General features: G+C 40.3%; 1 protein-coding gene across 1 annotated transcript in view; it reads right to left on the reverse strand.

The window, feature by feature from the left end:
• rab40b (RAB40B, member RAS oncogene family) overlaps positions 1-14,746 on the reverse strand; it is a 35,273-nt gene continuing 20,527 nt past the window's right edge. The window contains exons 3-7 of the mRNA XM_061231222.1: positions 13,844-13,904; positions 9,119-9,179; positions 4,676-4,753; positions 2,086-2,308; positions 1-989 (exon numbers count right to left, since the gene is read on the reverse strand). Of these exons, the coding sequence (XP_061087206.1) occupies positions 718-989; positions 2,086-2,308; positions 4,676-4,753; positions 9,119-9,179; positions 13,844-13,904 (695 nt within the window). The 3' untranslated portion in view covers positions 1-717. The remainder of the gene's footprint in view (positions 990-2,085; positions 2,309-4,675; positions 4,754-9,118; positions 9,180-13,843; positions 13,905-14,746) is intronic.

Below are 14,746 nucleotides of genomic sequence, written 5' to 3' on the forward strand. Positions count from 1 at the left end.
TTTATCCTGTGGCAATGTTTATTGGAAAGTCATAGTGTTCTTAACTGCAAAACATATTTTTGTGCAGACATCCTCTTAAGCCGTCTCAATGTCTTTGGTATCTTCCTTTTGGAAGGACTGCAGTGCCCATTACTGTACACTTTTATAGAATTAAACTGTGACACAAACCAAACATTAAAACACAACAGTATCAAATATTATACATATCAAATACATTTTAAAAGAGCTGCTTTTTTATCAATTGCAATTAAATCTCAGTATAACTTCAGTAATCTCTGTAATTCATTTCAAAGATGACCATCTAAGAGACCATCTGAGAAACTGCTGAAATCCAGGGTTTAGCTTGTCCAGTCATCAAACACAGAATCTCTGGTATCGTCTGGAATGATGAAAATATTACACCTATTCCATTCTGTGGCTTCCAACCTTCTGAGCCCTGACCAAAAGTCACACATTTATGATATATTTATATATTATAAATGCTTCATACTGAACATAAAACAGCAACAATGGCTCAGACCGGAAGTAAAAACCCTGCGTTATGCAACTCCCGTCTCCAAACGCAGACTGCGGTCAATCCGCCGGGAAGCTGCTAAATCTGGAGCGGACCAGGCAGCAGGAAAGGGCAGGCCTCCCTGGCCCCTGCTAGCCGACCCTCAGCGATGGTGCTCTGGCCCTGCGCAGTGACGTCATCAGGAACACGGCCTGCTCTCAGAGCTAAGATATCTTGCAGCTGTTCCTGGCACAGCTCTGGGAGGGGCTCTGAGGCGCCCGAATCAGTTTGGTCTTCTTCAGGCTGTTCCTCTTGTTGGCGCTGTTGGCGGTGACCGAATAGGAGCGTCCCTGCATCATCCTGGTGTTCAGTCCGTTGGCCATGGAGAAGGACTTAAGGTGGCTCTTTAAGGCGAAGGGGAGGGGGAGCTTTTCCACCAGGTGAACGGGGGTGCAGGACACGATGGAGCGACAGCACAGGTCCTGCAGACTCAAAACTGGAGGGGGAAAGCATTCATTTAGATGAAATGATGTCTCTGGAGTATGGCATACAATCTATCGCGTTTGACTCTAGAACATCACTGCTTACTCTAATACAACATACAATATGAGTAAGAATCCATTAAATGGTTCATGGCATGGCAGAGTTAGAAAGGTCATGCAGAATTATTAAGATACTTTTTACACTATTGCAAATATCTGAACCTTCATGCTTCATGCTAAAATCCAACAATTTATTAAATTATGAAAAATCATGACACTGATCTGATCATGTCTTTAGTCCCTATTAAATAATGTTACTTCAAAACCGAAAACTTGTTCAAATAACAACAAGGGACAAGGAAGCATTGATGTGCACTCTATGGTAAGCAAAGATGTTCTGTGTGGTTGTATGCTACCCTTTAGTCGTGTAGTCTTTCAGTTTTCATCTTATGACCCAGAGAAGGCAACTTGATGCAGAAATTACATTGATATAATCTTGATATTCCTACTGAAAACATGCATTATACCACACAAGGCGGTGCCCTTTTAACAGAGATTTTAAAATGTAATTTTCACCAGGAGAGATTTGAGTAGATTATTTATTAAAAGATATACAGCATGAATGGTTACTACAGTAACGGTAAGGAATACCACATTAAATCTGAGCTTTTCAAGGAACTGTACAAAAAAAAGAAAAAAAGAAATTGTGTTCATTTTGAACAGATTTCAACAGTTAACACTAGGGGGCACAATTTGCGTGGATGTTTCAGAATTTGCCATGCCTATTTCGGGTTCAAATGTAACTTGCTGGGAGAAAGTGTGCTGTTGTGTAATCCAAACCACTCCTTCACATAATTTTCTCTGAGCGCACATTCATGCCAGAGGCAACTCTGTTAAATACAGCCTATGCCTATCACTTAATTAACTGGAGGGCCTACCAGTAAAATAACAATCACGCCCCTTTGCATTATGTTCCAAGGTTACATAATTCACAGAACGGGAGACTCCCAGTTCAATTAGTTTTAAAAAACATTGGTAGCCCAGCTGTTTAGTACAGCTTCTAATGCAGAGCAGAATGATGAAGCGGCAGACTGCTGAAATGTGCAGTACCTTTGTTTGGCCTCCAGAGGCGCTCCATGCCATGGCGCAGGAGGACGATGCGAGCCAGCTCTGTGAAGGATTCGGTGATGTTGAAGTTGCAGAGAGGGCTGACCTCGAAGAAGGTGACGCCCAGGCGCTCTGCGTACACCTGGGCCTGCTCCGTGCTCACCTGACGCTTGTAGGCCAGGTGTAGTCGATTCCCCACCAGGATCTTGGGCACACCTGGGGCATGCTGAGGACACACAGAAACAGCGTGTTTGCAAAACAGCATCCAGTAGATGTAGCACCAAGAATTAAACACCGTCTCTGAATATACAGTACTGTGCAGAGGTCTTAGGCACCCTAGATTATATATGTTTATTTTTTGTATAAAAGTATTATTGTATTATTCTAGGATATTTTCCAAAATATTTACAGACATTTTTGCATTTAATTTAAAAAAGTAACATATTACTGTAAGCAATTGACTACTTTTTACATAAAAACTTGATCAAGGCTGTCTAAGATCAGAAGCAAGGGGCCAACCAAAGTCTGCAGAAGAACTGAGCCATGTTCTCCAACATGCCTGAAACAACCTCCCTGCTGATTGTCTTATAGAACTGCAGGACAGCATGGGCTATCTCAGAGAAGTGATGCAGTTTTAACACCAAAGGGTGGTCACAAAAAATATTGATTTGATTCAGTTTTTAACTATTCTGCCAAATGACTAAAATGTAATGTCAAATGTATAGTATGTTTATTTAGGACCTTTCATTGAATTATTTTTGAAAGAATCTTATCTGTACAGAATGTCATACAGGTGCCTAAGACTTTTGCACAGTACTGTATAAATGACGTACAGAGAGAAAGTAACACAGATGTACTATGCTTCTTTTAAGTTACACAAAGATTTACAACACAGTCGTAGCCTTTTATATCATCAAACTAATCAAACTTGAGGCATCATCAAACTTGAAGCTCACTGACAGGAACTACAGTGTATTCAAAGATGAAATGATTAGTACTTCCTCTACAAGTGTCATATAACATATACTGCGTTCAACTAGAGATTGAAGTTAATTTTGTGTGGTTCAACTCAAAAAATGGGGAAAAACAAAATGTTTGTCCCCACTGTGTGACACTGATATAAACAGTTATATCAGTCAAACCCTGATATAAACACAGCCAGAATGTGTGAAAATAAACACAACTCAGCATATGTAGTGTAACTCCAGTGACCTCTGAGTTTCAAATCTCATTGGGTATAGCTACTGAAGACTATGCATACTAGCAAGGAGCTGACTGCAGCAAACATGGGACAGACTCACCCCCATCAATCGGCACAAGGAGGCATTTTCACACACTTTTTATTTTAATATTTTAATATTGATTTAATATTTATTTAAAATTACACTGTATTAACAAAATGTGAATTTACAGCTGATCAAATAGATCAAAGGGACTAGTAAAATTAACAAGAAAAAATGCATACTACTGCAGTCTGACTTGGGTGGGGAGGACGGTACTGAAATTAATCCTTTTGACTTGCTTTTGCTTGATCCTCTTCATGGTAAACTGGATTTGACCTGAGTGTTCAATATGTTTGTTCTTTTTTCTGAACAGAAGACTGCTGCACTCTTATTTACACATATGGAATTTGACAAAGCACAGCTGCTAAACATTTATGGGCACGTTTTTTGGGGAAGCAAGTCTTACACATCCACCAGAAAGGAAAAAGGTAAAATCTCATTGCTCAGTGCATTCCAGCTTATGTCTTACACCTGCCAATAGGCTGACCGTCTGCTCGACCCCCCTTGGCCCTCTTGGCCTATGTGGCCCCATGGCAAGGGCCAGCACACGTCAGCCTCAGTGGCCCCAAGGCAAGGGCCAGCACATGTGCCCAGAGTCCCTTACTGCAATGAAGGTTTTCTGCTGATAGGCAGGGAAATGTGGCCCTGACTGCAGTCAGCAGTACTATTTACACTCTGCACTGTTCCACTAGCTTGTATATGTATGTTTAAAAAAATATGTTCTTTTCTATGTTCCCTCAAGATGATATTGCATTAGAGTATCGTAGGTATTACATATTTTAGTAACTCTTCATCATATATTTATAAGAATGACATAAATAGATTAGACTTGTGTAATGAAATGTGAAATGTATTTTCTATGTATTGCTATTGCATCACCAACAAACTATGTTTCTCAGGTGTGCTTCATATGGAGATCTTAGAATTACAAGGTTTTAATTTAAAAAGTTAGCGTCATAAATATACTGTTGAGAGGGCATGAAATATTTGTGTGACATTTTACACCAAAATACTGTTTAAAAGTATTAAAAAATGCTAAATGGAAAAGGTTGTATCTTCTTGGAGACCAATCACTTTAGATTCTTGGAAGCTCAATATCTCAAAACCACTCAGAATGCAGATAGAACCTTGTATTTCTAAGGTCACAATAAGAAATAATAATAATAATAATAAAAACACAAAGTTGAACCATGAGTAAAAAAACAACACAGATGGCTTGTGATAAGTAATAACTCATAGGAACATATACAGTACAACAGCACCGTGGGCAGAGTTCTGTGTGGGTCTTAAACTGTGAACAAGAACCTTACCTCATCAATCTCTTTGATCCATCTGTCGATGCCATCAAAGGACCAACGGTTGGTGATGTCATATACCAGGATTACACCCTGCCAGGAAATAAAACATGGTGTGTTTCTCCAAAGCCTAGGATCCTTAGTAAGCTATAATGAGAAGAGACAGTTCACTGGTGTACGTGCTGACTTGGAATTGATTTCATTCGGGAAGCTTTCTCACACACATGACTGTGTACAAAACAGCGCTCTCTTCAGCCAAGTTGTTTCTTGGAATTCTGCACACATCTGAACTATGAACTGTACTCATGTGACCAGAGAAAATTCAATTGGTAGTCCAGAGCAATCCAGCAGAAGCCATTGGCTTCTGAGGTGCTTCGGTAAATTGATGTAAATATTCATTAAACAAACTTTATAAAAATCTATATGATGTTTGAAACTATGGAAACAGGGGACCTGAAAAACAGAAGTATATCCGTATATCTGTATTGGAATGTCAATAACAGCCTGCCTCAGATGATGATTCACCCCAGCTGCTGAAGAGAGGGCAACATGTAGTATGTGTGGAGCTTTGTTGTCAGATTATACTGCAGACCACAGCTATAATCTGCTCACCAAGAATGGCTCAGCCTTCCAAAAAATGAAGAAGAAAATGCACAACAAAACAATGAGCTTGTGCTTATTTCAGTCAGGACTGTAATTCGTTGAATACAACAGTGTATTGTACTCAAAACATCAACTGATTGATGTTCCAATCCATTTTATAGAGGATAACGGGCCAACTAGTGTGACGCAAAGGGGCAAAATCTGTCTATTGTTGCATTGTTCCTGTTGAATCTGCCAGCCCTGGAAACGTAACTCTTTCCGTTATCTGTCGCCTAGAGGCTCATGGGTCATAGGCCTCAGCACTTTACTACAGCAGTTAACCAATGCACAAATTCAGAATGAAGAGGCAGTTCAAATGTTAATCGGCCTATTTCTGCTAATCTGTTCAACATGTTCTGTTCAACGAAGGAGAATTAACAAAATTATTACTGCTATGGACAATGATTTCAACCATACAAAATGCATTGGGTCAGAGAAAACAAAGAACCTATTTAATGTCATATCTAAACTATGACAACAAACAACGGTCTATAATCTAAACAATATTTTGTTCAATTCTCACAGACTTGCCAACTCTTGAGTGGAATTTTACTAACAAAACCGGCGCCATACACTTTCTAAATAAGAGTGGCTGGTTTAAATCTTTATATAAATCTAAATGTTTTCCAGATTGTCTCCGTAATTAATAATTGATAATTGTGGCTGAGTCACTACATGGGACCCTGCACAAGGAGCACTGCTGTGGAAGGGTGTGCAGTTCTGCAGTGAACTCCCTGCTGGTGCAAATGAGAGTAGTGGAGAAGCACTCATCTCCTCCTGATGAATGCCGGTAGCTTGTTTCTGCCAGGTGCTGTGTTGGGCGAAGCTTATGGAACAGTGGCCCAAGGGCCCATGATTAATGCAAACCCAACATGACCCTGGTGGGAACTACAGTGCCCATTAAAGGAGACCTGCTCCTGTGGACAACTGTCAAATGAAACAGCATAGGCTCAAACCTGTGAAGTGATGGATACAGGTTGTAGCCTGCATCCGTGATCAGTACGATACCTTCACCAACTACCAGTGGGTACTGTATACTGTTAAAGTCAATACAGTATACTGCAGAAAGCTGCATGCACTGTGACTTTTCTGGAGAGCTTAAATCTGACAAAAAGATAAAACCAGTGAAACTTGTTTTAAAACATAAGTGGACCTGTGGATTCTTCTTCAAGCCTGTTTCCAATTTGATGTTGGACAGTGTAAATTGACCAGGTCCATTGTTACCAGTTTGTTTAAGACTGATGGGAAACTGTTAAAGCACCCCTTGACATTTTACACAGTGCACTCAAAAGTGTATAAGTGCTCACATAACACATTTATCACAATGTATGCACCCCCCCTCCCCCCTACACACACACACACACACACATACACACACTCAAAAAGCGCTTCAGTCCTCACCACCATATCTCACTCTCCCTGTGACTGTTCACGCTCCTCTTTCCCCAGGAATAGCCCATTAGCACCACTTTCATCACCACAGACTCTGATTGAGACTGTTCTCACTCCTGTGAGAAGCAACTGCAGCATTAACACTTTCGCCTGGTCCGTAATACAGTGGGGACCTGCAACACACACCTATGTGTAATGATTTCCATAATAAACTACTAGAAACCTAAAATGTAAAGTAAAGTAGCCGCCTGGCAGTAAAAACACAGAACCCCTCTTAGATAAAATCGAACTTTGACTGAGACAGCCTCTGCAAGCCGTAGCACTGGGCTGCGCTGGGCTTCGCTGGGCTTGTTATTAGTGGTAGAGGACACGGTGTACCACTGCAGCCCGCTCCCTTGCACGGTCGGGGGCGTCATTTCCATGGTAACCCTAAGCCTCCACGGCAGAGCTTGCTTCGGGCGGTTTGGCAGGTGAAAGTACAGTATCCATTGATCCTGTTGGTTAAACCCCTCCACCAGGAACAAGCCCATCAATCACACGTCTACCATCATCTGTCCTGCACACCTGTCCACAGATTGATTGATGGCCCCTCTCACTACTCCCCCCCCCCCCTTCTCAACACACACCAAAAACACTCTGACCATCTCGCCTCCCTTGCACAGGACGCTGGGCTGAACCCTGTTTATATAAGGAGCAGCAGCGCTCTTACACTGGTTACACTGGTTTACCAGGTCACACCTTAGACCCCATCCACAGCTACAGTAGCTTTAGCTATTAGAAGTTTCTGATGGTGAAAGACACAGACAGGTCTGGCCCATACTGCAGCATCATGTATCTGCAGCTTTGGTCTTGAGCACGAGAGGATCGGTCACAATCTACCTCCAAACACGGTGATGTCATACTCCCGCGCTAATGTGACTATTAATATGTACACACAAAGCAGAAGCTCTCATCCAGGGTGTTATATTAGTTTATGTTTTACATAGCATCCATGTATACAGCTGACTTCATGAGGCAGATTGCCCTGGATCTGACCCAGTTGCCTCCTGGGTAGAAGCTTAGTACTGTACCACCACTGCATGTGCCCAGCCTCAGATCCTGGGATCAAACTTCCATAAGCAGGGTGGCTCCGGTAAGGCCAAACAGACTGATATGGCAGCAGAACAACAAATAACTCAAGGTGACTGGTCTCCTTCAGCGTGATTTACTTTGTGACCAAGTGCACGTACCTGGCCATCTGGTAAACCGTGTTATATCTGAGCCACACATAATAACAACAAGGGAATTACAAACTGACAAAGACCTGCCTTCCCAGGACAACTACTGTATAAGATTATAGGTCCTATTACACAACCAACTGTATATTTTAATATTGAATATATTAAATCACTGCTGTGCTTGAATTCATTCATGATAGAGGTGATTGGGCTGGAAAAGTATCTAATATGAGAGTGTAACCAAGAAGTCACACAACTGATTTAACTAATCAAGGGCATTTTTTGTGGTTTGATTGTCATTAAATCAGATGTGAGTTCCCGGTTACAACAAAAACCTTCTGGCAAGTGGCCTCAAGGACTGGAGTTGAGATAAAATGCTGTATGGCACATCAATCAAGGTGCTGTCTGGGTGCTTTTCTAGCTAGGATGTCCAGCTAAAGCACTGATGAGCCTCAAATTCCAGCTATGACACTCCCTTTGTTGACTGTGCATCAGTTAAAAAAAGGTGGCACAGCTCAGCTGGTGGACTGCAGAGCTACCAAGAGTTTTTCAGGACATGAACTCCGTAACCTCCCAAACTGCTGAAGGATTCCAGCATATACAGTATATAGAATATAGTTAAATAAGGGATGAAATATTAAGTTTCTCTGTTGAACCTGATTTTAACACAAAACACAGGTCACCACTCTTCTTTAGGGTCACTAAGCTGCTCAAAGTGCAACATGGCCAAAAGTAAGCATAAGCGTATTTATTATTCTTATCTGTACATCCATTGTTTTGATTATCTCTGCTCTTAGAGCCGCAACACCAACACATGGCCCTGTTTTGCTACATAATACATTTTCCACAGGAAACACCAATTGTGTACAGCAAAAGGGTGGTGCCTTTTGCTGTACTGTCAGTAAAGATATGACACCCCCAGGAATTTCAATGTGAGCAATTCCACACAAATGACCTCAGACGCAACTGAAAACCCACCTTTTTAATTAGGTCCCTGGGGACAATTATAGCCTCTCTCTACTGGGTTAGGCAACAACACTCACCTGAATAACAAATGATAACATTGAATAACAATGCTTTATAGGGAACAACAATTTTAATGATTAAAAACACTGACTCCACCGGTTCTATAAGGTAAATCTCAGAGGTGAAGTATGTTGTGAAACAATGAATCAAGATTAGCACACACACACACAACACACCATACCTGTGCTCCTCTGGAGTAAGACCGGAATATGGTGCAGAATCTGCCTTGACCAGACGTGTCCCTGTAACAGAACAGTACAAGGGCTGAGTAGCCATTATGCACATAAAATGCATATTGATACCTTCAGGTATAGACTGCTTTCCACACACTTTTCTTTGGCTCAGCCATTGAGTCAAATATATTAGTGGACACAAACCCTTAATTTATACATTCAAGAATATTTACAACAATGTACACTCAGTGAAACATTGCAAGCATGCAGATGTGGTCTGTTGTCTGTTGTTCAGACCAAATATCAGAATGGGGAAGAAATGTGATCTAAGTGACTTTGTTGATAGGGTATCTCAGATATTCTGATATCCTGTGACTTTCATGCACAGCAGTCTCTAGACTTTGCAGTGAATGGTGCGAAAAACAAAAAACATCCAGTGAGCAGCAGTTCAGAAGGCAAAAACATGTTGTTAATAAGAGAGGACAGACAAGAATGGCCAGATTGGTCAAAGCTGACAGGAAGGTGACAGTAACGCAAATAACCACATATTACAACAGTGGTATGCAGAAGAGCATTTCTGAACACAAAATGCATCAAACCTCTGAGTGGATAGGCTACAGCAGCAGATCAAATCTTAAGTCTAAAAAATAAGTCTAAAAAATACCTAATAAAGTGCTAAACCTAATAAAGTGTATTTGCATTGAACATCAGAAATTGGGATGTGTAAATGTGCGAGTTAGTATAACAGGGTTGGTTAGCAACCACTTGTATATCTGGACAGTCTCAATTTCATTAAAGACAACAGCAACAGCTACTTCAGCCTTTATTCCAAATCTCAACAATTAAGCAGTGTCTGGTTTAAATCGGCAGTCAGCATTAACAAACCTTTCACAGAAAATGTGCTTCACTACAACAGAATATAAATTACATGAGCTCATTGCATACTCTTAATTTTTGTGTTGATTTGGAACTGGAAAATCTGTTGGTTTAGACTTCTAAGGCTCTTTAAAAATGTTCACAACATTAATACAAGAGAGGACTTAGAATGAGCAAATTGTTTTTTGCCATAATGTATGGTTTGCGGTGCACACAAGTATATAATATGACTTCATATGAATACTATGCAGTTGCCATTTCAAATACATTAAGTAGTGTATATCGTTTGGGTCCAAGAAAGCTAAGCCTCATACTTGGAGTCAGTCTTCAGCAAAAACAATCCCATTATAAATGGAATACTAGAGGTTTCATTGAGAAGCAAATATTATGAGGATTAACCTAGAAAATAAAAACATGAGGTGCTTGCAATCACTTCAGGTGTTTATTTTTCTTCAGAACCGACACTGAAAACAACCTCCTGACTACTAGAATGTGAGTTCAACACAAATGCACCCCATTCACAAGTTGCATCCTGGTATAATTAGATTAATTATATAATGATAGGTGAGAATTCATTTTACATTCTCTTTCGACAACAAAGTCATTAACTGGTCATTAGAGGCACAGGAAGTATTGGAGTAGCCAATTATAGATTTTTTTGCTAATTCTATAAACATAATTCAGCAGCTGTTTTGCATCCCAATGCCATTATGACTAAGCGTAACCTGCGTCCATGGAACCAGCACCTAATTAATTATTTTAAGCTACGGAGTCATGACATAAAAAAATGCAATGCAAACATACTGGAAAAGGATGATGATGATTATGATTCTGATTCTGATTATTATTAAGATATTATTAGAAATATGTTAGGACTCAATTATGCTTAGCACGGAGAATCTCCATTCATAATTTAATTTTGTCTAGGACTAGGCTATCATCTAGGTGTTATCATATTTTAGTTGTAAGGTATGTTCTTGATAGTCCCACACATCTGCACTTAAATTCATTCTTCCATCTGTATTAGCCATCTTGTATGTGCTGTGGACTACAAAAGATGTATTGCTAATTCATGCTCTATCATGTTTAGTATTGCATAGATTTATGTAATTTGCCATATTAGAGCAACAAATCTGCAGGTCTCTCCAGGTGGGCAGTGACATTTTTAAAATGCTGTTTTTAACAGGCAACGTCAATGAAGCTAATAATGCAAGTTAAATAATTAAGCTTATTATTATTGCACTGTTCAGAGATTCTGCAGTTAAAGTAAAATAAAGGCAAATATACTGTTAATGCTCATCCACTAATACTGACAGATCCTGTCAGAAAACATATAGAATTGGTTAACATAAACAGCTTTATTTATTTCTAATTATATTGTGAATAAAACCAATATAATTACCATATTCAATACTTATAATCAATACTTCCATATTCAATCCATACAACATTTGTTGAAACCTGATAGAGGTTAATCTAAGCATTGTGAATAACACTTGATATGGCCCAGGTAAAAATGGACCTGTAATTTATGTGCACTTTATGGGCAAAGGTGACCCAAACGGCCCATTTTTGGTCCTTTGCAGTTCAAACAAATTGATAAGCCTTTTTCTCATTGAACCCTTTTCCAGTGTTTTCCATGAAAGTCGACAGGCAGTAGACAGGCTAATTAAAAGCTAGCATCCCCCATTAGAGATGTTAGAATGATTCATCCTCGCAGCTTTCTCTCCTGTTCCATCCATCAAAGATGTTTTATCGTGAGAGCTACATCATTAGCAGCAAGCCCTAATTTCTCTACACTGCAGAGAAAGATCTTCTTTGCCTGATCTGGGCATCATAGAAAGGTCTTATATTCCATGAGAGAGAGGAGCAAGATTCTGCAAGATTCTGTTTTGGCTGTTTTTGTTCCCTGCTGTACTAATGTGTTAAATCATTTACACAACTGTGTTCAGCGATGTTAGTCTGTTGTTGGGAGAAATGGATATGGGGAAAAAAAACATTCGCTAAGGCACTGCATCCCTCTGGACATCATAGGCATTTGCAAATGAATAATTCAATATCCACTTAACTAAAAGTCTAAACTTTATTAAACAAATAACTGGATGAAGTAAGACATGTAAAGTAAAATGAATAGCTGGATGAAGCCAACGTAAAATGAATGACAAAAGGAAATGAATAGTGCCAACTGCATTCTACAGCCAGAATGCTTTTGGTCGAGCAGATCTGTAATTATATACTAAGAAACAGAATGCACATGCTTTGCATTTTCTTTCTGCTGGATGTATTTTCATGTGATTCTGTCCCTCGGAGCAGATTCAAACACAACCCCCACCCCTCATCTCAATGGCTCTCGTGCCACAGTCGTGCCACAATACGCCATTCTCTCAATAATGAGATCAAAATTAAAAACATATTTCAGGAGGGGAATAAATACTCCAAGTGTCACCAAGCAGGCCATTCCACTGTTACCTAGACCTGCAAACTGTAAGTCAACAGCTAGACAGTTTTCCCTTTTCTCATATGACAAATGAAAAGAATACACAAATCACCTGTCAGCAGTTTCTTAATGCTCAGGAAAATAACCCCTTATACAGTATTGTACAGTATACCACACTCCCAGATTCATCCTGTGAGCGAGATCCCAAGGGATCCTGGTATTTATTCAGTTTCTAAACCTTTCTGTTGATTCTTTTTACTCCTTGCAAAGTTGTCATATACAGTTGCTTCAGAAAGTATTCAGACCCCTTCACTTTTTGCACACTTCACTGTGAGGTAAATGTTATTTTAAATTGATGAAATTGCCATTTTTTGCCCATCAATCTACACATAAACCATAATGAAATGTTTGCAAATGTATTGAAAATCTAAAACTGAAATCCCTTTAGACCCTTTGCTGTGGCACAAATTGTGGTCAGATGCATCCTGTTTGCTTTAATTATTCTTGAGATGTGATAAAATTAGAATGATTTTGAGTCCACCTGTGGCAAACTGAATTGATTGGACATCGTTTAGAAAGACACGCCAGTGTATATAAGGTCCCACAATTCACCCTGCATGTCAGGACAAAAACCAAGCCATGAAATCCAAGGAACTCTCTGTTGACCTAAAATTGTGGTGAGGCACGTGGTGAGGCATAGATCAGGGCAAGGGTATAAAACAATTTATAAAGCTTTGAGTGTTCCCAGGAGCACAGTGGCCTAAATGATGGAAGAAGTTAGGAACCGCCAGAACTCCTGGAGTTGGGTGCCCTGCCAAACTGAGTAGGAGGTGACCAAGAACCCAACGGTCACTCTAACAGAGCTTCAGAAGTCCTCTGCAGAGATGGGAGAACCTGCCGGAAGGACGACCATCTCAGCAACGCTCCATCAATCAGGCCTTTATGGTAGAGTGGCTAGACGGAAGCCACTCGAGTAAAAAGAGAAGCTCGAAAACGATTTACCTGTCTGACGAGATAAAATTTTAACTCCAAGATCTGCCCAGGATCTGCCAGGATCTGCCAAGAATAACAGGATAAACTGCCCAAATCCAGGTGTGCACAGCTTGTAACTTACCCAAGAAGACTCGAAGCTGTAATTGCTGCCAAAGGGGCTTCTACAAAGTATTGAATTAAGGGGTTGATTACTTATATAAATGAAATCAGTTTTTGATTAAAAAAATATTTTCACGTTGGCATTATGTTATTGAAAAAAATAAATAAATAAATCTATAACACAATAAAGTGCAAAAAGCAAAAGGGTCTTAATACTTTCCGAAGCCATCTGTTTTTTGCATTTACAACTCTAGAACTAATGGTTAAATGCAACAGCAATTCTTGCCAAAGAAACAGCCATTAAATAATGCCAATTCTCCAAATTTACCAGAGTTGTAGTTTGACCCTCCGTCCATCGAGCAGGATGGTGGTTGTCTTGTAGTCGATTCCTGTGAATGACAAAACAGGAGAATCAAACAAACTGAGATAGCCCTTACTGGTAAAATGACTGCGTCAGCGTGTCACCCTTAGAGAATCATTCTCTGTGGCTCGATGATGCTGCCTCACACAGATACTAACTCAGCAACTGATGGGAAGAAGGACATGTAGTAGGGCTTTATATGGAAAATGAGGAGTACATTGTGGATATTAATTTCATACATCATGTTGACTCAGTTGCATGCATGAAAGCATACATAATAAGCAGTATCTCCAAGGGAACCGGCCCCCCTCTCCCCAATATCTCAATCTGCCCATCATCTGCGTAGGCCTGTCAGTCAGACATTCTGTTCCCCTTCTTATCATAATCATTTCAAGCGCACTGCTGACAAATCTGACTGCAACCATGAGGATCTTCCATTGTGTAATTGTTGCCAAGGATAGCAGTCTGCCTGATTTGAAAAACCAAGACGTCACTGGTGACTACGGCTGACAGGTCATCACTGTGACTTCAAAGCTCTGGCTTGGGGGTACTATCCTTTGAGCGAAGCCTTCACAGAGTGCATGCTTCAGCTGTCCCGGGGCAAGCCCAACACCATGCCCAAAACTGAAGCTCTGCTGAAGCCCTCTGGGAAGTGTTCAGCAAGGGGTCCGTTAAGCTCATCACAGCAACCCGCACTAATTACACCCCAGAGCTCCAGCTCACACACACACTGTACATACACACACGTGCACACACACACACACACACACACACACACACACACAGCCCTGAATTACATTCAGGAGCCCCACAAAGGCTGCACATTCTTACATAACCACTCTATTTTATTTTCTGGAAGAAAAAAAAAAA

Source organism: Conger conger, chromosome 2 (genome assembly GCF_963514075.1).
Source record: "Conger conger chromosome 2, fConCon1.1, whole genome shotgun sequence".
Taxonomy (NCBI): domain Eukaryota; kingdom Metazoa; phylum Chordata; class Actinopteri; order Anguilliformes; family Congridae; genus Conger; species Conger conger.